The sequence below is a fragment of the Rattus norvegicus genome, chromosome 17 (assembly GCF_021556685.1).
Source record: "Rattus norvegicus strain SHRSP/BbbUtx chromosome 17, alternate assembly SHRSP_T2T, whole genome shotgun sequence".
In the NCBI taxonomy this organism is placed as follows: Eukaryota; Metazoa; Chordata; class Mammalia; order Rodentia; family Muridae; genus Rattus; species Rattus norvegicus.
Genome location: NC_141550.1, coordinates 30,769,145 through 30,792,893, shown reverse-complemented (window position 1 = coordinate 30,792,893; position 23,749 = coordinate 30,769,145). Strand labels below are relative to the sequence as shown.

At 42.1% G+C, this 23,749-nt stretch overlaps 2 protein-coding genes across 9 annotated transcripts in view; one reads left to right on the top strand and one right to left on the bottom strand.

Annotated features, from left to right (window-relative positions):
* Positions 1-12,379, top strand: part of Nqo2 (N-ribosyldihydronicotinamide:quinone dehydrogenase 2) — a 29,677-nt gene extending 17,298 nt beyond the window's left edge. For 3 of the 7 annotated variants that reach the window (XM_087590051.1, XM_087590050.1, XM_087590052.1), the window contains exons 4-7: positions 6,733-6,863; positions 8,019-8,132; positions 8,985-9,086; positions 11,549-12,379. In XM_087590051.1, coding sequence (XP_087446177.1) covers positions 6,733-6,863; positions 8,019-8,132; positions 8,985-9,086; positions 11,549-11,680 — 479 coding nt within the window. In that variant the 3' untranslated portion in view covers positions 11,681-12,379. 7 annotated transcript variants of the gene reach the window in all.
* The window catches only part of Serpinb6a (serpin family B member 6A), a 118,555-nt gene that overhangs the window by 68,204 nt on the left and 26,602 nt on the right, over positions 1-23,749 (bottom strand).

The following is a 23,749-nucleotide window of genomic DNA, read 5'->3' as shown; positions in this document are numbered from 1 at the left end:
AGAATGTTCTGTAAATATCTGTTAAGACCATTTGTTTCATGACTTCTCTTAGTCTGTCTATATCTCTGTTTAATTTCTGTTTCCATGATCTGTCCATTGATGAGAGTGGGGTGTTGAAATCTCCTACTATTGTTGTGTGAGGTGCAATGTGTGCTTTGAGATTTAGTAAGGTTTCTTTTATGTATGTAGGTGTGCCCTTGTATTTGGGGCATAGATATTTAGGATTGAGAGTTCATCTTGGTGGATTTTTCCTTTGATGAATATGAAGTGTCCTTCCTTATCTTTTTTGATGACTTTTAGTTGAAAATCGATTTTATTCGATATTAGAATGGCTACTCCAGCTTGCTTCTTCCGACCATTTGCTTGGAAACTTGTTTTCTAGCCTTTCACTCTGAGGTAGTGTCTGTGTTTGTCTCTGAGGTGTGTTTCCTCTAGGCAGCAGAATGCAGGGTCCTCATTGCATATCCAGTTTGTTAATCTATGTCTTTTTATTGGGGAGTTGAGACCATTGATGTTGAGAGATATTAAGAAATAGTGATTATTGCTTCCTGTTATATTCATATTTGGATGTGAGATTATTTTTGTGTGCTTTTCTTCTCTTTGTTTTGTTGCCAAGACAATTAGTTTCTTGCTTTTTCTAGGGTGTAGCTTGCCTCCTTATGTTGGATTTTACATTTATTATCCTTTGCTGCACTGGATTTATAGAAAGATATTGTGTAAATTTGGTTTTGTCATGGAATATCTTGGTTTCTCCATCTATGTTAGTTGAGTGTTTTTCAGGATACAGTAACCTGGGCTGGCATTTGTGTTCTCTTAGGGTCTGTATGACATCAGTCCAGGATCTTCTGGCTTTCATAGTCTCTGTTGAGAAGTCTGATGTGATTCTGATAGGTCTGCCTTTATATGTTACTTGACCTTTTTCCCTTACTGCTTTTAATATTCTTTCTTTATTTTGTGCATTTGATGTTTTGACTATTATGTGACGGGAGGATTTTCTTTTCTGGTCCAATCTATTTGGAGTTCTGTAGGCTTCTTGTATGTTTATGGGCATCTCTTTCTTTAGGTTAGGGAAGTTTTCTTCTATGATTTTTGTTGATGATATTTACTGGTCCTTTGAGCTGGGAGTCTTCACTCTCTTCTATACCTATTATCCTTAGGTTTGATCTTCTCATTGAGTCCTGAATTTCCTGTATGTTTTGGACCAGTAGCTTTTTCCGTTTTACATTTTCTTTGACAGTTGTGTTGATGATTTCTATGGAATCTTCTGCTCCTGAGAATCTCTCTTCTATCTCTTGTATTCTGTTGGTGATGCTTGTATCTATGGCTTCTTGTCTCTTCCTTTGGTTTTCTATATCCAGGGTTGTTTCCTTGTGTCCTTCTTATTGCTTCTATTTCCATTTTTAATTCCTTCACCTGTTTGATTTTGTTTTCCTGGAATTCTTTCAGGGATTTTTGTGATTCCTCTCTATAAGCTTCTACTTGTTTATTTATGTTTTCCTGCATTTCTCTAAGGGAGTTTTTTATGTCTTTCTTGAAGTCCTCCATCATCATGATCAAATGTGATTTCAAATCAAGATATTGCTTTCCTGGTGTGTTTGGATATGCTGTGTTTGCTTTGGTGGGAGAATTGGGCTACAGTGATGCCATGTAGTCTTGGTTTCTGTTGCTTGGGTTCCTGCACTTGCCTCTCACCATCAGGTTGTCTCTGGTGTTACCTTGTTCTGCTATTTCTGACAGTGGCTAGACCATCCTAAAGGCCTGTGTGTCAGGAGTGCTGTAGACCTGTTTTCCTGTTTTCTTTCAGCCAGTTATGGGAACAGAGTGTTCTGCTTTCAGGCGTGTAGTCATTCCTGTCTACTGGTCTTCAGCTGTTCCTGTGGGCGTGTGTCCTGAGTCCACCGGCTGGTCAGTTGGAGAAGAAAAGTTGGTCTTACCTCTGGTCCAGTGGCTGAAGTTGCTTCTGAGGGCCTGCTTTTGAGCTCGCCGTGAGGGCGGCAACCAGAAGTGCCTGCCCGCCTTTTCCTGGGCCCCTGTGCACTGGGTTCCCAGATGGCATTAGGTATTTTCCTATGGAGTCAGAAATGTGGGCAGAGTGTAGTCTCTTCTGGCTTCCCAGGCGTGTCTGCCCCTCTGAAGGTTTAGCTCTCCCTCCCATGGGATTTGGGTGCAGGGAGCTGTTGACTGGGTCCCTTCAGATCTGGGCAGTGTCTGGACCGCAGTGTCCCTGCTGCTTGCTGCCCCTAACTTCCTGTTCTCAGAGGTCTTACACAGTTTCTTCTTGGGCCAGAGATGTGGGCAGGGGTGGGCAGTATTTGTGGTCTCTCCTGCTCTGCAGTCTCAGGAGTGCCCACCTGTCCGGGTGGGGAGCTCTCTCTCCCACGGGGTTTGGGAGCAGGGAGCTGTGGGCGGGGATCAGCAAGGTTCTGGCTCCAGCTAAAAACCAGAAGTGTCCGGTCCCAGAGGAATTTTGCCTTTGTGTGTCCTGAGTCCACCAGGCAGGTCACTTGGAGCAGAAAAGTTGGTCTTATCTCTGGTCCCGCGGCTGAAGTTGCTCCTGGGGGGCTGCTTTTGAGCTCTCCATGAGGGCGGCAACCAGAAGGGCCTGCCCGCCTTTTCCGGGGCCCTGGCACTGGGGTCCCAGATGGCATTGGGTGTTTTCCTCTGGAGTCAGAAATGTGGGCAGAGTGTAGTCTCTTCTGGCTTCCCAAGCATGTGGATATCCTCATTCTTAATAGCTGAATAGTATTCCATTGTGTAAATGAACCACATTTTCTATATCCATTCTTCTGTTGTGGCACATCTGGGCTGTTTCCAGCTTTTGGCTATTATAAATAAGGCTGCTATAAACATAGTGGAGCATGTGCTCCTGTGGCATGGTGGGCATCTTTTGGGTATATGCCCAAGGGTAGTATACCTGAGTCTTCAGGTAGATCTACTTCCATTTTCTGAAGAACCTCCAAATTGATTTCCAAAGTGGTTTTACAAGTTTGCAATACCACCAGCAGTGGAGGAGTGTTCCTCTTTTTCCACATCCTTCCCAGCATGTGCTGTCACCTGAGATTTTCATCTTAGCCATTCTGATTGATATAGAATCTCAAGGTTGTTTTGATTTACACTTCCCTGATGACTAAGTATTTTGAACATTTCTTAAGTGCTTTTCAGCCATTCCAGATTCCTCTATTGTGAATTTTCTGTTTAGCTCTATACCCCATTTAATTGGGTGGTTTGTTTGCTTGTTTGTTTGAAATTTAGTTTCTTGAGTTCTTTATATATCCCAATAGCCTTCTATCAGATGTGGGATTAGTGAAGTTTTTTTCCCCAATCTGTAGGTTACTAATTTGTTCTATTGACTGTGTCCTTTGCCTTACAGAAGCTTTTCAGTTTCATGAGGTCCCATTTATCAATTGTGGTACCTTACTTAGAGCCTGAGCCATTGGAGTTCTGTTTAGGCATCCCCACCCCACCCCCATTACAATGAGTTTTAACACTCCCACTTTTTCTTCTATTAGATTCAGTGTATCTGGTTTTATATTGAAGTCATTCATCCACTTGGACTTGAGATTTATGCAAAGTGACAAATATGGATTTATTTTCTTTTTTCTACATACTGACTGCCACTTAGACCAGTACCATTTATTCAACATGCTTTCTTTTTTCCACTGTATATTTTTGGCTTCTATTTCAAAGATCTAGTGACCATAGGTGTGTATGTTTATTTGTGGGTCTTCAGTTCTATTCCATTGATCAACCTGCCTGTCTGTTCTAATACCATGTGGTTTTTCTCACTATTATTCTGTAGTACAGCTTAAGATTAGGATGGTGATTCCTCCAGAAGTTCTTTTATTGTTAATAATTGTTTTCACTATCCTGGATCTTTTGTTTCTCCATATGAAATTGAGAATTGCTCTTTCCATATCTGTGAAGAATTTTGTTGAAATTTTGATAGGGATTGCATTGAATCTATAGATTGCTTTTGGTAGGATGGTCTTTTTACTATGTTAATCCTACCAATCCATCAGCATGAGAGAGCTCTCCATTTTCTGAGGTCTTATTTTTTATTTCTTTCCTGGGAGACTTGAAGTTCTTGTCCTACAGATCTTTCACTTGTTTGGTTAGAGTTACCCCAGGATATTTTATATTATTTGTGCCTATTGTGAAGGGTTTAGTTTCCCTATTTTCTTTCTCAGCCTTTTATCATTTGTAAAAAGGAAGATTACAAAAAGAAGTAAACACACCCAAAAGGAGTAGACTGCAGGGAATCAACCAAATAGAAACAATGAGAACTATATAAAGAATCAACAAAACCAAAAGTTGGTTCTTTGAGAAAATCAACAAGATAGATAAACTTCTAGGCAAACGAACTAAAGGGCACAGAGATAATATCCAAATTAACAAAATCAGAAATGAAAAGGGAAACATAACAAAATATTCTGAGGTTCAAAACATCATTAGGTCCTACTACAAAAGCCTATATTCAACAAAACTGGAAAATCTAGATGAAATGGATGATTTTCTAGACAGATACCACATATCAAAGTTAAATCAAGATCAGGTAAACTTTCTAAACGGCCCCATATCCCCTAAGGAAATAGAAGTCATTAAAAAACCTCCCCCCCACGAAAAAAAAAAGCCTAGGGCCAGATGGCTTTGGTGTGGAATTCTAGCATACCTTCAAAGAAAAGCCAATAACTTACTTCTAAAAGCTAATACCAATACTTCTCAAACTATTCCATAAAATAGAAACAAAAGGAACACTACCTAATTCATTCTATGAAATCACAATTACTCTGATACCTAAATCACACAAAGGCTCAACAAAGAAAGGAACTTCAGACCAATTTTGCTTATGAATATCGATACAAAAATACTCATTAAAATTCTAACAAACCAAATCCAAGAACACATCAAAACCATCATTCACCACGATCAAGCAGGCTTCATCCCAGGGATGCAATGTTGGTTCAATATATAAAAATCCATCAACGTAATCCACTATATAAACAAATTCAAAGAAAAAAAATCATATGATCATCTCATTAGATGCTGAAAATGTCTATGACTAAATGCAATACCCCTTCATGGTAAAAGTCTTGGAAAGATCAGGACTTCAAGGCACATACCTAAACATAATGAAGGCAATATACAGCAAGCTAACAACCAATTAAATGGAGAGATTCTTGAAGCAATCCCATTAAAATCAGGGACATCACAAGGCTGCCCACTCTCTCCGTATCTATTCAATATAGTTCTCTAAGTTCTAGCTAGAGCAATAAGACAACAAAAAGAGATCAAGGTGATACAATTTAACAAAGAAGTCAAGGTATCACTATTTGCAGATGATATGATAGTATACATAAGCGAACCCAAAAATTCTACCAGAAAACTTCTACAGCTGATAAACAACTTCAGCAAAGTGGCTAGATATAAAATTAAATCAAACAAATCAGTAGTCTTCCTTCATTGAAATGTCTTATCCCATGGATTTTGATAGGTATGTATCCAACCAACCCTAACTTTCGTATTGTTAGTGATGCTTTCATTGATTTTATGGGAGCTCTCCAGACATGTGAACAACTATCTTCAAACAATTTCATCTTATTTTTTCCAGTATCTTATTATACCCCTAATTTCCATCTCTTCCTTTAATACAGGTAAAGATACTCATTGTCTATGCACTTGGATTTATGTAGACTACACCTCCAGATTCAGTTTGTAATATTCATCCGAATCTTTCCTTTTATATTTATGTGTATGTGTGTTTGCTTGCTTGCCTGTATGTATATCACAGGCGTGCATGTGTCTGAGAAGGCAGGTATAGGGTATCAGAACTCCTAGAATTTGAGTTATAGGACATTATAACCTGTCTTATATGAGTGCTGACCAAACCTTGATCCTCTGCAAGAATACAAAGTGCTCTCAACCACTGAGCCTTCTCTCCACCTCTCTCCCATTTTTTTTCAAATGCATTCAGTTCAGGCTGCGGATATATCATACTAGTTGAATGCCTGATCTGCAAGTTCAAGGCCAGCACTATTTTCTTTTAATGAACAGCAGAACAGGGTCTAAGAAAGTAGAAAGTGCAAAAAGTCAGACTCAGTTCCCTTGGATACTGAAGGACTACTGTAAGTGCAAAGAATGTAAGTAGACTTGGGGGAAATGTAATGTGGTGGCCATACACCATCTGATAACTTCTCCAGAACATCCCGGCTTTATCCCTAATGTAGTTCCACTCTACGGGTCTCTATAAAGCACAGAAAAGTAGACTGTGAAGAAACGCTCAACTTTTTCAGTTATGAAAAGGACTGACTCACTTTCCATTGAGATTCTTCTCAGAGGTCTTGAGTTTACACCGTCTAGTCTTGATGCCATACACTGGGGATCACATCAGTCTTAGGCCATCATACATGCAGGACCACTTCTGCTACCTAGGGCTCACATGGCACTAAGTACCTAGCTCCTCACAAGTCTTGGCTTCCTTTCTACTAAGTCAGGAATTTCCATCATCTCATGGGTTGTTGGGAAGATATAATAGCTCTTGGAAGATAGGAAGCATTCTTACCAGTGTGGTTCTCCCAGCCTTCTCTGTCAGCCTGATCTCAAGGCTGAGCTTCTGGTCAGTCACAGAAAATTCCCAAGGCTTTTGTGAGCTCAGACCACGTAGCAGTTTTTCGCAGGCTGGGGCAAGCTAGGGATACTCATCTATAAATGAAAACTTGGCCTTTTCTTTGCTAGGTGCCCTCTCTAATCCTGAAGTCTTCAAATATGGGATAGAAGCCTATGAAGCCTACAAGAAGAAAGCTCTGACCTGTGACATACTTGAAGAGCAGAGAAAGGTGCAAGAAGCTGATCTAGTGATATTTCAGGTTTGTTTGTTTGTTTTCCCCTCAGATGAGTAGAATTTTCTTATGAATAAACACTTGAACATTGCATTTAGAACCAGTATTTTTAGGACATGTACACAGTAACTTGAAATACCTTTCCTAGTTAGAACCCTAGGTCAACACTTACCTACATCAGTAAAGAGATCTTTATAGCTAATGTTATCCGAAGCCCTGGCTCCCTAAGTCAGTATGAATAAAGAATGTACCCATGGCCCAGTGGTCCCAGAAGCTAATATTGTGCCAATATTGTAGCTTTCATCCTCCCAAAGTCACTGTCCCAGACATGCCCGCTAGTTGGAACTTCCAGGAGCACTAATTCAATATGACCACTCCTGCCAGAACTAGACAGAGTGCAGTTAACATGTACCTATAACAATCTGGATAATCATATAAGTGTGTGCTTCTAAAGTGTTGTTACATTGACTGAAATCCAAGTCAAACACAAAAGAAAGGGTGGCTCAATATATAAGGGCTGTGCTCAGCCTGAGTCCTTTGGATAAGAATGGCCATGGCAGCACTTCTAGAGAGCTCTGCTCTCCCCAGATTTCTATCACACAGGGACTTCACTGATCCAAAGTCTCTGTTTTTATTTCCTATCTTAGTTTGGGCTACTATTGCTGTGATGAAATACCATGACCAAAAGCAAGTTGAGGTGGGGAAAAGGTTTATTTGGCTTACACTTCCACATCCATAGTCCATCACTGAAGATATCAGGACAGGAACTCAAACGGAGAGAATCTAGAGACAGGAGCTAATGCAGAGGAGTGCTGCTAACTGGCTTGCTCCACAAGACTTGCTCAGCCTGCTTTCTTATAGAACTCACCAGCCCAGCAGATAGCACCACCCACAAGTCAGATCTTTGATCACTAATTAAGAAAATGCCTATGGACTTGCCTATAGCCTGATCTTACAGAAGCATTTTCAGATGTCTTTAACTTGTGTCGAACTGACACAAAACTATCCAGCATACTTCCTCAGTAGCATAGTCAGCTCTACCCCTCTCCCCACTATGCCTATGTTGTTCCCCCACTAGGCTGATCCTGTACGCTACCTTTGCCTAGTGGGTACCCTCAGAGGAGAGCTAAAGTATGAATCCTGAAACAGGACATAATTTGTCTCTGCTTGTTCCATTTCCAGTTTCCACTATACTGGTTCAGCGTTCCAGCAATCCTAAAAGGCTGGATGGATAGGGTGCTGTGCCAAGGGTTTGCCTTCGATGTCCCAGGCTTTTATGACTCTGGTTTTCTCAAGGTATGTACTCTGGAGATAAGATCACTACAGATCTATCTAGTGGGAGGAATGTGAGGGCATCTATCAACTTATATTTTCTAGTTTGCATTTTTGTATTAGATAAGTAAATATCCATTAAGCAGTTAATTGTGCACAACACACTTACATCCTTTTTGATGGGGGGGGGGTGAGGTGATATGCATCCACACAAATCTACACACAAGGCAAAGGAAGTATGGGCCGGGTACTGAGCAAGGGTGAATGACGTGGACATTATCAGCCCCAATGCCAGGGTACCAACTCTGTGACAGTCTGGCTGGTCTTGTATACCAATTGACACCTTTGGGTTCCATATGCCTACTATGGGGGGACTAGTAATCACACAGTTCCTATATTGTAGGAGAGAGGGTGTGAAACCTGGTAGGTACCATGTATAATATCTGTATCTTATTGAGAGAACTTTCTGTTAAGCAAATGGCTTTAAATTCTAAACATTTCAGAAATTAAATGTATATGATGAAAATGAACCCGGTAACCAAGATGCTGACCTTCATTGCAGTCATCCTGTGTAAGCCCTATCGCCTTTCCATTAGCCCTGTGGTCAGTTTCCCAGTTCCCATGGTGTCTCTAAAACCTAGTTCCCTCCAGAAGTCTCTCCTGTTAGAAGTTTGATATTCACTTGTCATTTGCCTGCTCTGTCCCCATCCCTGTTTGGGCATTAGTTGTCTTCTTTAGATGGGCCCATGGAACATGGGAGGATTATATCTGTCTAACCTGGAAAGAATCTGACCTCTGTACCTCTGTACTACATCACAGGAGCAGTTTCCTTTTCTTGCAGTCACATGATGCATTTACTCTCTCTCCTACCTGTAGGATAAACTAGCCCTCCTTTCCTTTACCACGGGAGGTACAGCAGAGATGTACACAAAAGCTGGGGTCAATGGAGATTTCCAGTACTTCCTGTGGCCACTTCAGGTAAACACGCCTTGTGCACATTCTCTGCTTTGCTGGCCCATTGAACAACACCTCACCCCTCATCCCTTACCCCACACCCCACACACACATACATACATATATGCCTTGTAAGCTTGACACTTCGTATCATTTTGACTCCAAACTAGATAGGGAAAATAATAACATTTTGTCCTTGATTTATTTTTTAAATTGGTAGCAGTTTAAAGGCTGGCTAAGAGGGAAAACTTACAACTTTTGATAATGCTTGACCCAAAGTTGAAGCCAAATCTGGTTAGCCTCCTGTCTGTTCCCTAGTGATTGTGGTGGCCCTGAGGTGGGACCAGGTGTGAGGGTGTGATTGATGAGCAACAGTAAGGCCTGGAGAGGCCTCTTCAGACTTAAAATGGTCGATGAAGCTAGCACCACCTCTTAGCCTTGGTGAGAGGTACCACAGACCCTGTGGTATGGATAGCTTCACCTGAGCCTCTGAACAACCTAGACAGATGAGTGGCTCAAGAACAGCCCTCTACAGAAGGGAAAGACGATGACAGAATGAGTTCCAGCACGCTAGGATGCCCATGTGCATGGAACTCCCTGGCGAGAGACAAAGAACAAGAGGCAGACTTCAGGGCAAAGACGCATAGGAGATCTTGAAACCTAAATGGATGTACTCTTCCAGATGGTGAGGAGGAACACCTGTCCGGTTATGAGGGAAGCTTGTACTTAATAGCTGGAGAGATTGCCTTTGTGAACGTAGACATTGTGGGCAGAAGCTGCAGATAGAGTCTGTGGTGGAGCGAGTGCTGAGTGTACGCAAAGCCTTGAGTTTGAGCTCCCTCTAAGCTAGCTGTGGTAGTGCATGCCCACAACTAGGGAAGTAGAGGCAGGAGGATCATCCTCAGCTATACAAGTTTGAGGCCTGCCTGAGATACAGGAGTCCTTGTCTCAAAATAATAAATAAAAATTAAGATTTGTCTCGTTTCTTTCTAGGTTCCCATTCCTTACTCATTTCTATTGTCATTTTTTTAGCAGATTTGCCAGCTCGGTTAGTGAAACTATCCTATTGTGTCTTTTCAAAACAGGAAGAGTTTATAGATAGATAGATAGATAGATAGATAGATAGATAGATAGATAGATAGATAGATAGATAGATAGCATATATTTAAGTTCATTCCTTGCCTTTGTTGTTTCTGGTGTGTGTGTGTGTGTGTGTGTGTGTGTGTGTGTGTGTGTGTGTGTGTGTGTGTGTGTGTGTGTGTGTGCGCATTTGCCTGTGCATGCATTTGTGAATGCTAGAGGTCAGTTTCAAGTAAATTCCTTGATCACTTTACACCTTATTCTTTGAGATTACATCTCTCATTGACCATGGTGCTTGCTGATTTGGCTTGACTGGATGGCTGGTGAGTCCTGGGATCTGCCTGCCTTTCCCCCTCTCCCCACATATACTGGGGTTACAGATCCAATGCTGCCATACCCACTGAGACCTTTAACTGCTGAGCCATTTTCCAGCCCCAATAATGGATTTTTAAGAGCTGATTTCCAAAAAGTCTTAACATCTGAGAGAAAGTAATATAAAAACATATATGTGGGCTTTTTGTCCCTAACTCCATAGGGAAGGCTTGGATGATCATGTGAGTTTTAAAAAGCATAGTGCAAAAGACCAAAGTGTGATATTTCTAGGGAGAAACTAGGCTTGTTTTGAAAGGTGATTCCAGTTAATGGATTAGTGGTGCTCCATTAAGGGCAGTTACAATCTGTGAGCTTCCCTCTCTGAAGGCTAGCCATTCTCACACATGTCCTTGACTAACCTTAAATCTTGTTTTAAAAATATGTACTTTACCCCAAATTATAACAACACATAGTAGAAATAAAGGTAAACATTATAAAAAAATTTAAAAGTCCACTTAACCTACACCTACTTGGAATGGATTTCCTTAATGGCCTAGATAGATCCTTACATTAAAAATGTCTATTACTAGTTTATTATTATTTTACATAAGTGGTATACAACAAATACTGCTTAAAATCTGTTTTGATTTAAGAAGTATGGCCAATAGCCTTCCACAGCAGCACATCATAGCCAAAAAACCTCTCTGCACTTAGCACTGAATATATAGTAACATATTTTAATAAATATATTATAGGTGGCAAATAGCATATTTGGAAAAATAGCGTAATTTGCAAAGTCCATCAAAACTGTGTTTAGTGGTGGATTCATTAGTAACCATCTGTCTGTAAATTCCAGCCACCAGGTTTTTCTGCTAATGAAGCCCTCCATCCTGCAGCTATCCAGAAGTGGGTTGTTATCAACTACATTGTAGCATCGTTTCACAATTTTTTAAAGCTTATTCACATCACATCATTTCCCTCCTCTACTAGCTTAACTGAATGTACATAAAGGGTTTGGTGATGATCATTTCCTTTCTTTCTGGCTTCAGCATGGTACATTGCACTTCTGTGGATTTAAAGTCCTTGCCCCACAGATCAGTTTTGGTCCTGAAGTTTCATCAGAAGAACAAAGAAAAGTGATGCTGGCATCATGGGTCCAGCGGCTGAAGAGCATCTGGAAGGAAGAACCCATCCACTGCACACCCTCTTGGTACTTCCAAGGATAACATTTTATGCTCTGGGTACAGCTGACAAGCAACATAGTAAGAGACCTAAAGCACGGCAAAGAGAAGGTGGTGATGTATCCTGAGATGTATTTAACAGTGCCCACCAATGAGTGTCTTCAGTTTCATTCAACTCCATCAGATATTTTGAAAATAAGTTTGTTGCACTGTATTAGTTCTGCCTGGTTATTCACTCAGTTTTCTGTTCTTTAATGTTTCTCTAAAATTTTTCTTGCAACTTTTGTAGCATAATTTTCTGAACATGTTTCACTCAGTTTCCTGTTAATCATCTTCAAATGACTTCTATCTGCAGTTTCTTTATATTCCTTTCTACTTTATATTCCTTTCCATTCCTTTCCTCCCCTTCAGACCCTTATTCATTTATTAAAATATTTAGTGTATACATGAACACACATGTCACTGTGTGTGTGTGTTGTGATTTGAATGAGATAGCCCCATAGGCTTATATGTTTGACTATTTGGTCCCCAGTTGGTAGAACTGTTTGAGAAAGATTAGGAAGTGTGGCTTCATTGGATGCAGTGTCATTGGTTTTGTGGTTTCAAAAGACACTGGTCATCCCGTGTGTCCTCTGCCTGCTGCTTTTGGATGAAGACGTGAACACTCAGCTGTTCCTTCCTTTGCTCTGCCATCATGAACTCTAACTCTCTAAAACCATAAGCCCAATTAAATGCTTTCTTTTATTCGTTGCCTTGGTTATAGTGTTTTGTCACAGCAAAAGAAACCTTAATTTAATACAGAAGTCAAGGGACAACCTACAGAAATTGGTTCTCTCCTCCTATCATGTTGCAGAGGCCAAATTCAGGTCAACAGACTTGGCTGAGCCAACTTGCCAGCCCCAGGCCCCTTTCATCTTTTTTTTTTTTCTGTCATCAGATTCCAAATATTTCTCTGTCTTCCAGTCTTTTCCATCAAATACTTACTCAAAGCCTTTGCTTTGAAAAAAATTCTTTGAATTTGAAAAAATTCTGATTTTCAGAGCCATTTTCCCCACTTATTTCAGGACCACTTTTTCTAGTTTTTTTATTTAAATTTTCCTTATGATACATTGATGTTCTTTTCCTCCCCTAGCTCCTCCCCACCTCTCTTCCTGCTCTTAAAAAAAGGAAACTGAAAAACAAATAGCTTCTTGGTTAGGTATGGGGCTTTGGCCACTCCCCTTCTCAATGAAGAGTCTGTGTGGTTTGAACCTGTGCAGGTCCTGTGCTCAGGTTTATTTATGCGTCTGAGTGCTTTGCTTGTGTCTATGTCTGCACACCACCTTTGTGTCTGGTGCTTGCAGAGACCAGAAGAGGGTGCTGGGTCCCTCACACATTTGTGAGTAGCCATGTGAATGCTGGTAATCATACCTAGATTCTCAAAAGAGAAGTAATATATGCTCTTTACCAGTGAGCCACCACCTCTCTAGCACCATCATTCTCGTATATATGTGGGGTGGGAGTACATGGAACTGAGAAGACAACTTTCAGGAGTCAGTTCTCTCCTTCCATTGTACTTAGAGACTGAACTCTGGTTATCAGGCACCTTTACCTACAGAGCCACATCACTAGCCTTTATGTAATTTTTACTACCCCCAAGCTGCTTTTTTTAAAAATTTTTTTATTAGATATATTTCTTTACTTACATTTCAAATGTTATTCCCTTTCCCGGTTTCCTGTCCATAATCCCCCACCCCCTCCCTTCTCCCTCCCCCATACGGTATTTCCCCCATACATCCCCCTTACTGCCCCCCATATTCCCCTGCACTGGGGGTCCAACCTTAGCAGGAACAAGGGCTTCCCCTTACACTGCTGCCCCAACAAGTCTATTCTCTGCTACATATGTAGTTGGAGCCTTGGATCAGTCCATGTATAGACTTTCAGAAGTGATTTAGTCCCTGGAAGCTCTGGTTGGTTGGCATGGTTGTTTTTATGGGGTTGCAAGCTCCTTCAACTCTTTTAATACTTCCTCTAATTCCCCCCAAGGGAGTCCTGTTCTCAGTTCAGTGGTTTGCTGCTAGCACTGACCTCTGTATTGGACATGCTCTGGATGTGTCTCTCAGGAGAGATCTATATCCGGTCCCTTTCAGCATGCACTTTTTAGCTTCATCAATCTTACCTACTTTTTAGAATTGTCTTCAGATTCTTTCTGTGGTTATGATACTCTGACCAAAAACAACTTAGGGAAGCAAAGTTTTATTTTAGCTTACAACCCCAGAACTGGAGAGATGGCTCAGCAGTTAAGAACATTTGCTGCCCTTCTAGAGATCCAAATTTTGTTCCCAGCACCCACACCAAGTAGATTTATTTCTGCCTATTTCTGCAGTTATTGTTCTGGTGTCTCTTCTCCTATGATTGTAGAAATATCCAGTTCCAGGAAATCTGATACACTCCTCTGGGCTTCTCTAGCATTTATCCTCATGTATGCAAACCTACACAAAAATACACACATATACACATAATTTAAAAAATAAATCTTTACAAAAAGCAAACTAAAACAATGCAGATCACAGCCTATTATTAGGCAAATCAAGTCAAGAACTCAAGGTGTGAAGGCAGACCTGCTACCTTTCCTTACATTTTTACCCTGTGACCAAGGAACTCACTTCACAGCCAAGAAGTATCAAAGGGAGCAGGAAGAGGATGCTTGCTAGTAGCTTACTCAGTGAGCTTTGTCTTTTTTTATTGTTTTTTGGGTTTTTTTCTTTTTTGAGACAGTCTTACTATGTCACCCTAGACCTAAAGGAATTCTCTATGTAGACTAGGCTGAACTCAAACTCACAGATCTACCTGCCTGTTCTGTGATTAAAGGTATATACCACCTCTCGCAAGCCTTCTTTTTTTTTTCTTTTTATTAACTTGAGTATTTCTTATTTACATTTCGATTGTTATTCCCTTTCCCGGTTTCCAGGACAATATCCCCCCTAGCCCCTCCCCCTCCCCTTCTATATGGGTGTTCCCCTCCCCATCCTCCCCCCATTACTGCCCTCCCCCCAACAATTACGTTCACTGGAGGTTCAGTCTTGGCAGGACCAAGGACTTCCCCTTCCACTGGTGCTCTTACTAGGCTATTCATTGCTACCTATGAGATTGGAGCCCAGGGTCAGTCCATGTGTATAGTCTTTGGGTAGTGGCTTAGTCCCTGGAAGCTCTGGTTGCTTGGCATTGTTCTAGCAAGCCTTCTTAAATGTTTAGAACCGACTATGAAGTGAATGGTGTGGCCCACAGTGGACTGGGCCCTCCATCAATTATCAATCAAGACAAGCCCCCATACACATGCAATTTGTGAGTAGCCATGTGGATTCTGGCAATCCTCATGAGGATCTAGGCAATTGCTCAGTTGAGACTTTCTTCTCAGATGACTTTGATCTGTGCCGACAGTTAAAGCCAACTAGTATTCCTCTCAAGATATGTCTACACATTTTTCAAGCCTCTCTTGGATCTTCTTGGTTCTCTTTCTTACAGCATTTTAATCTCTGAGATATCTTCAAAACCTCTCCAACTTGTTTGTCCTCCAAGCATCTTTTTATGTATAGGTCCTTCAAGTGCCATTTCAGTGGTAGCTTCTTAGGCATCCATTCTGCATATGCTGGATTCTCCAAGGAACCCCTAGTCTAGAAAGATTGCTTTGTATAAGCTAAGATGCAGTGAAAACACTGCATGTCTGTATTGGCTCCACTAGCATTCAACGAACCTCCTCCATCACCTCAGCCTGTTCTCTTAACATAATCTTCTGTAAATTCATTCCATGCCTCAATGGGGGTTTCCAGCCACCAGGCCTCCATCAAATGTTTGACTTCAATGACTTGCTAGCCCCACATTTCTCCAGCATCCAGCAGTTAATCCTGGGCTTCTGACCACTAGAACTTTTTCACTGGTAATTGCTCTGGTGTCTCTTCTCCTATGACTGCAGAAATAGGCCCAAGGTTATGATAAGGAAATGAATGGGGCTTAAGAAGCCAAGAGAAAATAGGCAGTCCCAGAAGAAATGTCCTAGATAATCCACCTCTTTCCCTCCCCTCCCTCCTTCCCTACCTCCTCCCCCCAACCCAGGAATGGGTTTGATAATTCAGATCTCTCAGTTTGCTTAGCAAACTGTAGCCACAGGGAGCCTGGAAAGTGGAGAGACAACAACAACCCACCTTTAGAGCCTCATTCAGGGGCCCTTGTGAACTGCTGGACACCAAGAGTACTCAGAAGGAGAAATTCTGCCCTGATTCCCCAGCTCCCCATTTCTAGTACTGGATAAGAAGACCAAATGGAGGGAACCTTGCTCCCTTCCCAGGTTTCAGAAGTCACTACTTTGAGGTTTTGTCTTTTACTGTTTATTGTAATGCTAAATACTGGCCTCCAAAATCTGGAGTTTGCACAGTCTCTGGGACCCTGCTCCCAAGTTCTAATTGGTGAGTAAATATGCCATATTCTTTTTGCTACAACTATACCTTGGGAGTAGATTTCCTCAGCTTAGCCTCATGTATCTAAGGACATTATAAACTCTGCCTCCCAAGCAGAACCACTAGCAGTTCCAGAGTTGAGACTTTGCTCACATTTAATCAGCTACATCACCTGCACTTAAATCCTGTATCACCAGGTCAGTGGGAAGTGGTTCTCTGCAAAGAAAAAGAAATGGCCACAGCCATGGTTATGTTATTAGGCACCATTCCCTTAGGAACACAGGGCCTTTGTGACTTTGCAAAATCCTTGTCTCTGTGGAGTTCAGTTCCCTGAGCCATTCTGAGCAGAGGTGAGTAACAAAGGAAGCATGGCTTAATGTTAGAAAGTAAGGGAAGTGGGGGTAGGTCCAAGCAGCTCCAGTCTCCAAAGGATAGGGATGCTGGCAGAAGTCTCTAAGCAGAGAAAACCAGCACCAGAAGATGGCAAAATTCAGGGGTCAGAAAAAAAGTGGTTTGTAAGCAATTCCATGATGGAAGAGTTATAGGAGCCTTGGAGAAACCTATCTTCTCACATGAAGGCCTCCCACTGATGCGTGTGCTAGGCCAAGAGTCTTTCCTTTAAAGTATTTCTCCACTTGGATTATACCAGTACAGTAGTAATTGGTCCAGCACCACTGAGAACCAGCTGCAAGAAACCCAAAGGCTTTATTCTAAAGAAATACAGAGAAAATGAAAGTATTTTGGAAAGTAACTGTTGTCTGAGTTTTGTTATTTGTCTGTTAGCAGTACTGGTTATAATGGTAAGGGGAAAGTATCTAACATATGTATCTATAGTGGATATTTAACATTGCCAGGAGCTGCTAACACTTTTTAGTTATATGGTAGCTCATTGAATTATTGTATTAGCCTTGTGAGCAAGAAAAGTTGCCTCATTTTATAGACACAGACATTGAAGCAGAGTTAAGACTCTTGCTCAAAGCTCACAGCTATGAAGAGGCAGATGTAGGATTTGAACTTAGACATGGCCCTCCACTAAGCTGGTATGTGGCACTATGCACACTCAGCTTTTCTCACACATCTTCCTGGTCTTTCTGGTGGCTCAACACTGATTTCCCTTTGGGTATTATGTCTTATTCTGAGCTATGTTGTTTTCACAGTGGTGGTCCCTACTTTGTACCCACTTGTGGCATCAGACAGACCTGATCAATCCATGTTCTGTGGCCGAGAAATAACCCAAGTCAGGAAAAAAAATTAAATTCAGGGACTGATCAGACCTTTGGGAAATAAAGCTCTTTCTTGCTGGAGTTGTGACACTGTAAATCAGAAACATAGAGGTGTCAGCCTGCAACCAAAGTCATGCTGAGGAAAAGATTGCCCAAGCTATAAAGAGATATTCTGATAGCATCTGTCGAACACATGTACCTGTGCTTGTCTGTGAAAGTGAGCCATCAGCTCTCCAGATATGTGAGGCAATGAACTGCCTTTGAGGCTTAAGTGGAGGTTAGATTTGTGCCAATTACAATGGAAACAAACGTGGGTAATTCAACAGATATGATTTTATAAAAACTAGCAAAACTTACAGCCCTACAAGTTATCAAAATCCTTTTCTCCCCAGATGGGCTGAGTGTATAGAAGCATCTAATAAGCAAAAGGAGAAGAGAAAAAGATTAAGTATCCGTCATTGTGGCAAACTGGTAGAATAGGCAGAGGCTTAATGTATCACCCAGTCCCAGGGTGACTGTGTGGCCTTAAGCATACCAGCTAGCCTTTTATGTATCAGTTTCCCCATCTGTGATATAAAGGGGTCTGGCCTTCCATTATTACACCACCTAACAAGCCAGAAGACAGTGTGTCCCCAGTTCCGGCATATGTAACTGTGATAGGTAACTTGACTGGATTAACAATGCTTAAGAGATTAGTGGAGAGATCTCTGATGTGTCTGAGAGCATTTCCAATAACAACTGGATCAGGAGGCTGTCCCTAACCAATAGATTAGCCCTTTAGCAGATTTATACAACACCATTATTGGGGTGATGTTGAAAGTTAAAGAGATGGGGCCTTGCTGGAAAAGGCAGGGCACAAGCATGTACATGGTAACTATATCTTGCCCTGACCTCTTCAGGAATTCCCTTTTCTTCCTGTCTGAGATGGTATGAATAGTTCTCAATGGGCTGATACTGTGGGCTAAAATAAACTTTCCACCTCTTAAGTTTTTTCTCTTAGATATTTTGGTCACAGCAATGAAAAGCTAATAAACTAGCTTCTTCTTGAGCCTCAGAAACAGCTTGAAATCCTGTCTGGGATCCCAAAGTCCTGGTGCAGACCTGGGAGGGTGAAGGTTTCTTCCAAGCATGTGCTAGCAGTCTTCAGGAAGGTTTTATGATTATCTTCATTTTACAGATGAGCAACTGAGACAGGGATAAAGTGACTTTACCAGGGTCCTATCACTATACACTTTTCTGGAGCTCTTCTCTGGGCTGCTAAGGAACCCTGAAAAACACATTTCCAGAGCTCACGACAAGAAAAAAACTCCCTGCTCAGTAATAGCCTGATGCTTTATGAATCGGGGATTTTTTTTTTTTTTTTGCTTGTTTCTTAGTGAGTTTCTATTGCTGTGAAGAGACACCAGGATGTTGTGGTTTGCCCTGAAGTTATCTGTATTTTGATGCTAATTCCACTGTACTCAGGAATCAGGTGACTTCACCAGAGCCTCCTCATTGAATTTGTAAAGTACAGGTGAAGGGCAGGTACAGGATAGAAGGAGGCCTGTCTTTGGAGGAGAAGGAAGGATGGGCAGGAGAGAAGTTTGAAGGAAGAGGAGGAGACAGAGGAGAAGGAGAGACAGGAGAGAGGAGAGGGAGAGAAGCCATGGCAGGTGATGTTAAGATTCTGCTCTGTGTATTAACAAGTTGTTATCAATGTTCCTAAGGGATGGATGGTACCGGGCTTTGTATGTTTAAGTGGACAATTATATCTTATCAGTTGGATCTAACATTATTGTGTTGTGTGTTATTTTATGTGACGGTTTGAGTGTAGGAAAGTGTGTGGTGGCAAGAGACACTGGGCCGCTGAGAAGTGGGGATGTGTTTCCGCCAAGATATCTAGCAGATATCTTGGGGACCCGCGGTGCGGACCTAGCCCGGTAAAAGAAACCAATATACCTTTTTTTTTATTTTTATATTTTTCAACAACACCACAACCATGGCAATTCTTTTTTTTCTTAATAATTTATTTTTATTTTATGTACATTGGTGTTTTGGCTGCATGTATGTTTGTGTGAGGGTGTCAGATATCCCTCAAACAGGAGTTACAGACAGATGGGAGCTGCCTTATGGATACTGGGAATGGAACCTGGGTCCTCTGGAATTGCAGCCAGTGTTTTTTTTTTTTTTAATTGTTAATTTATTTTATTGTATCTGTTGTTTACATCTCAAATGATATCCCCTTTCCTGGTTATCCCTCCACAACCCCTCCTCATTCCATCTGCCCTCTCCCCCCTCCCCTTTCCCTCTGTGAGGGTGCTCCCCCACCCACCCACTCCCACCCCACCTCTCCAGTATTCCCCTACACTGGGGCATCAAATCTCCATAGGACTAAGAGCCTCCCCTCCTACTGATGTCAGACAAGGCATCCTCTTCTACCCATGTATCTGGAGCCATGGATCTCTCCCTGTACACTCCTTCATTGATGGTCTACTCCCTGTGAGTACTGCGTGGACTGGCCAGCTGACATTGATCTTCCTACAGGGTTGCAATCCCTCTCTGCTCCTCCAGTCCTTCTGCCAGCTCCCCCACCAGGGTCCCTCAGCTCGGTCTGATGTTTGGCTGTGAGCATCCACATCTGCACTGTCAGGTGCTGGCAGAACCTCCCAAGGAGCAGCCACACCAGGTTCCTGTCAGCAAGCACCTCTTGGCAACAACAGTGTTGGGTAGACAGAATGGATCCTCAGGTAGGGCAGTCCACGGATGGACTTTCCTTCAGTCTCTGCTCCAATTTTTGTCCCTGCCTTTCCTTCGAACAGGAACATTTCTGGGTTAAAAATGTTGAAATATGTAGATGGCTCCATCCCTTGACTAAGGGCCATGCCTATCTACTGGAGGTGGTCTCTACAGGTTCCCCTTTCCTGTGCATTAGGCTAAAGTCATCCCCACTGGGTCCTGAGAGCCTCTTGCTTCCCTGGTATCTGGCACCCTCCAGTGCAGCCAGTGCTCTTAAACCCTGAGCCATCTCTCCAGGCCCCTTACCATAATTCTTAAAGAAAACATTTAACTGGGGCTTGCTTACAATTTCAAAGGTTTTGTCCATTATTGTCATGGTGGGAAGCATGGTTACATGCAGGTAGATAAGGTGCTGAGAAGCAACTATGGGTTCTACATCTGGATCTGCCAGCAGCTGGCAGAGAGAAAACCACTGAGAAAATTTTGAAATCCCAAAGCAACACACTTCCTCCAACAAGGCCACATCTACCCTAGCAAAGCCAGACCTCCTAATGCCACTCCCTAAACATTCAAATATGAGCATATGGGGTCCATTCTTATTCAAACCACCACACTGGGTATCTGGCTGAGATTAAACCTTGCTAAGACTGATTCCCTACCCTTCAGCAGACAAGTTATTCCAAAATGCTCTTCTGTGGCAGCAAGACTTCTATCAGATAAACCAATATGAACACTCATGTAAATGCACTATTAAAACGAGAAAGTAGGGGAGTAACCAACCGTATCCCCAAACTTACACCTCAACAGCAAAACTAGTCACTTACAGCAGATAGGCAAGTGTGGCGCCTCTGGGCTGCCTTGGTCTCATGTTTACTACAGCAACTGGACAGACTGGAGTCAAACTACACTACGGGTGTGTGTGGTGTGAGCAGGTAATCAGTCCTTGTTCAGGAGTCGGTACCACCCCTATAATTCCTGCACACAGATGTAGAGACAGAGGGCTGCTGTTAATTGCAAGCCACCCTCTTATCCAAAGTAGATTCCAACAAGCCTGTTTTATATTAGGAGATCTTACATTAACAGAAGAAAAATACATGCATATACAAACAAAAGCCAAAAGAGACCATTTATACAGGGCCCATCCTTGTGAAAAGGTAGAAAAGTCTGCCTTTAACAGCAAACAGGCTATCTCTGTCTTAGTTTTGAATGAGAAGAAATCCTGACCTATACCACAGAATCTTGGCTTGAACCTATGGCATCCATATCTACAGTGTCAGAAGAGTTTTAAAGAAGTGGCCTGAAATGAATCAGTGAGATCAATCATAGGAAATAAAGATCATGGACTGGGCACGTTCTGTGTTTACCGGAAGTCCCACACCTGCGGATCCCGGCCCGCAGCAGCTCTCTGCTCCCAGACCCCGTGAGAGAGAGAGACCCAACCGCCTGGTCAGGTGGGCACTCCTGAGGCTGCAGAGCGGAAGAGACCACCAACACTGCTCACCCCTGCCCACATCCCTGGCCCAAGAGGAAACTGTATAAGGTCTCTGGGCTCCCGTGGGGGAGGGCCCAGGAGCGGCAGGACCCCTGCCTGAGACACCGCCGGAACCTGAAGGAAACAGACCAGATAAACAGTTCTCTGCACCCAAATCCCGTGGGAGGGAGAGCTAAACCTTCAGAGAGGCAGACAAGCCTGGGAAACCAGAAGAGACTGTTCTCTCCACACACATCTCGGACGCCAGAGGAAAAAGGCAAAGACCATCTGGAACCCTGGTGCACTGAAGCTCCCGGAAGGGTGGCACAGGTCTTCCTGGTTGCTGCCGCTGCAGAGAGCCCGTGGGCAGCACCCCACGAGCGAACTTGAGCCTCAGGACCACAGGTAAGACCAAATTTTCTGCTGCAAGAAAGCTGCCTGGTGAACTCAAGACACAGGCCCACAGGAACAGCTGAAGACCTGTAGAGAGGAAAAACTACACGCCCGAAAGCAGAACACTCTGTCCCCATAACTGACTGAAAGAGAGGAAAACAGGTCTACAGCACTCCTGACACACAAGCTTATAGGACAGTCTAGCCACTGTCAGAAATAGCAGAACAAAGTAACACTAGAGATAATCTGATGGCGAGAGGCAAGCGCAGGAACCCAAGCAACAGAAACCAAGACTACATGGCACCATCGGAGCCCAATTCTCCCATCAAAACAAACATGGAGTATCCAAACACACCAGAAAAGCAAGATCTAGTTTCAAAATCATTTTTGATCATGATGCTGGAGGACTTCAAGAAAGACGTGAAGAACTCCCTTAGAGAACAAGTAGAGGCCTACAGAGAGGAATCGCAAAAATGCCTGAAAGAATTCCAGGAAAACATAAATAAACAAGTAGAAGCCCATAGAGAGGAGACACAAAAATCCCTGAAAGAATTCCAGGAAAACACAACCAAACAGTTGAAGGAATTAAAAATGGAAATAGAAGCAATCAATAAAGAACACATGGAAACAACCCTGGATATAGAAAACCAAAAGAAGAGACAAGGAGCTGTAGATACAAGCTTCACCAACAGAATACAAGAGATGGAAGAGAGAATCTCAGGAGCAGAAGATTCCATAGAAATCATTGACTCAACTCTCAAAGATAATGTAAAGCGGAAAAAGCTACTGGTCCAAAACATACAGGAAATCCAGGACTCAATGAGAAGATCAAACCTAAGGATAATAGGTATAGAAGAGGGGGAAGACTCCCAGCTCAAAGGACCAGTAAATATCTTCAACAAAATCATAGAAGAAAACTTCCCTAACCTAAAAAAAGAGATACCCATAGACATACAAGAAGCCTACAGAACTCCAAATAGATTGGACCAGAAAAGAAACACCTCCCGTCACATAACTGTCAAAACACCAAACGCACAAAATAAAGAAAGAATATTAAAAGCAGTAAGGGAAAAAGGTCAAGTAACATATAAAGGCAGACCTATCAGAATCACACCAGACTTCTCGCCAGAAACTATGAAGGCCAGAAGATCCTGGACTGATGTCATACAGACCCTAAAAGAACACAAATGCCAGCCCAGGTTACTGTATCCAGCAAAACTCTCAATTAACATTGATGGAGAAACCAAGATATTCCATGACAAAACCAAATTTATACAATATCTTTCTACAAATCCAGCACTACAAAGGATAATAAATGGTAAAGCCCAACATAAGGAGGCAAGCTATACCCTAGAAGAAGCAAGAAACTAATCGTCTTGGCAACAAAACAAAGAGAATGAAAGCACACAAACATAACCTCACTTCCAAATATGAATATAACGGGAAGCAATAATCACTATTCCTTAATATCTCTCAATATCAATGGCCTCAACTCCCCAATAAAAAGACATAGATTAACAAACTGGATACGCAACGAGAACCCTGCATTCTGCTGCCTACAGGAAACACACCTCAGAGACAAAGACAGACACTACCTCAGAGTGAAAGGCTGGAAAACAACTTTCCAAGCAAATGGTCAGAAGAAGCAAGCTGGAGTAGCCATTCTAATATCAAATAAAATCAATTTTCAACTAAAAGTCATCAAAAAAGATAAGGAAGGACACTTCATATTCATCAAAGGAAAAATCCACCAAGATGAACTCTCAATCCTAAATATCTATGCCCCAAATACAAGGGCACCTACATATGTAAAAGAAACCTTACTAAAGCTCAAAACACACATTGCACCTCACACAATAATAGTGGGAGATTTCAACAC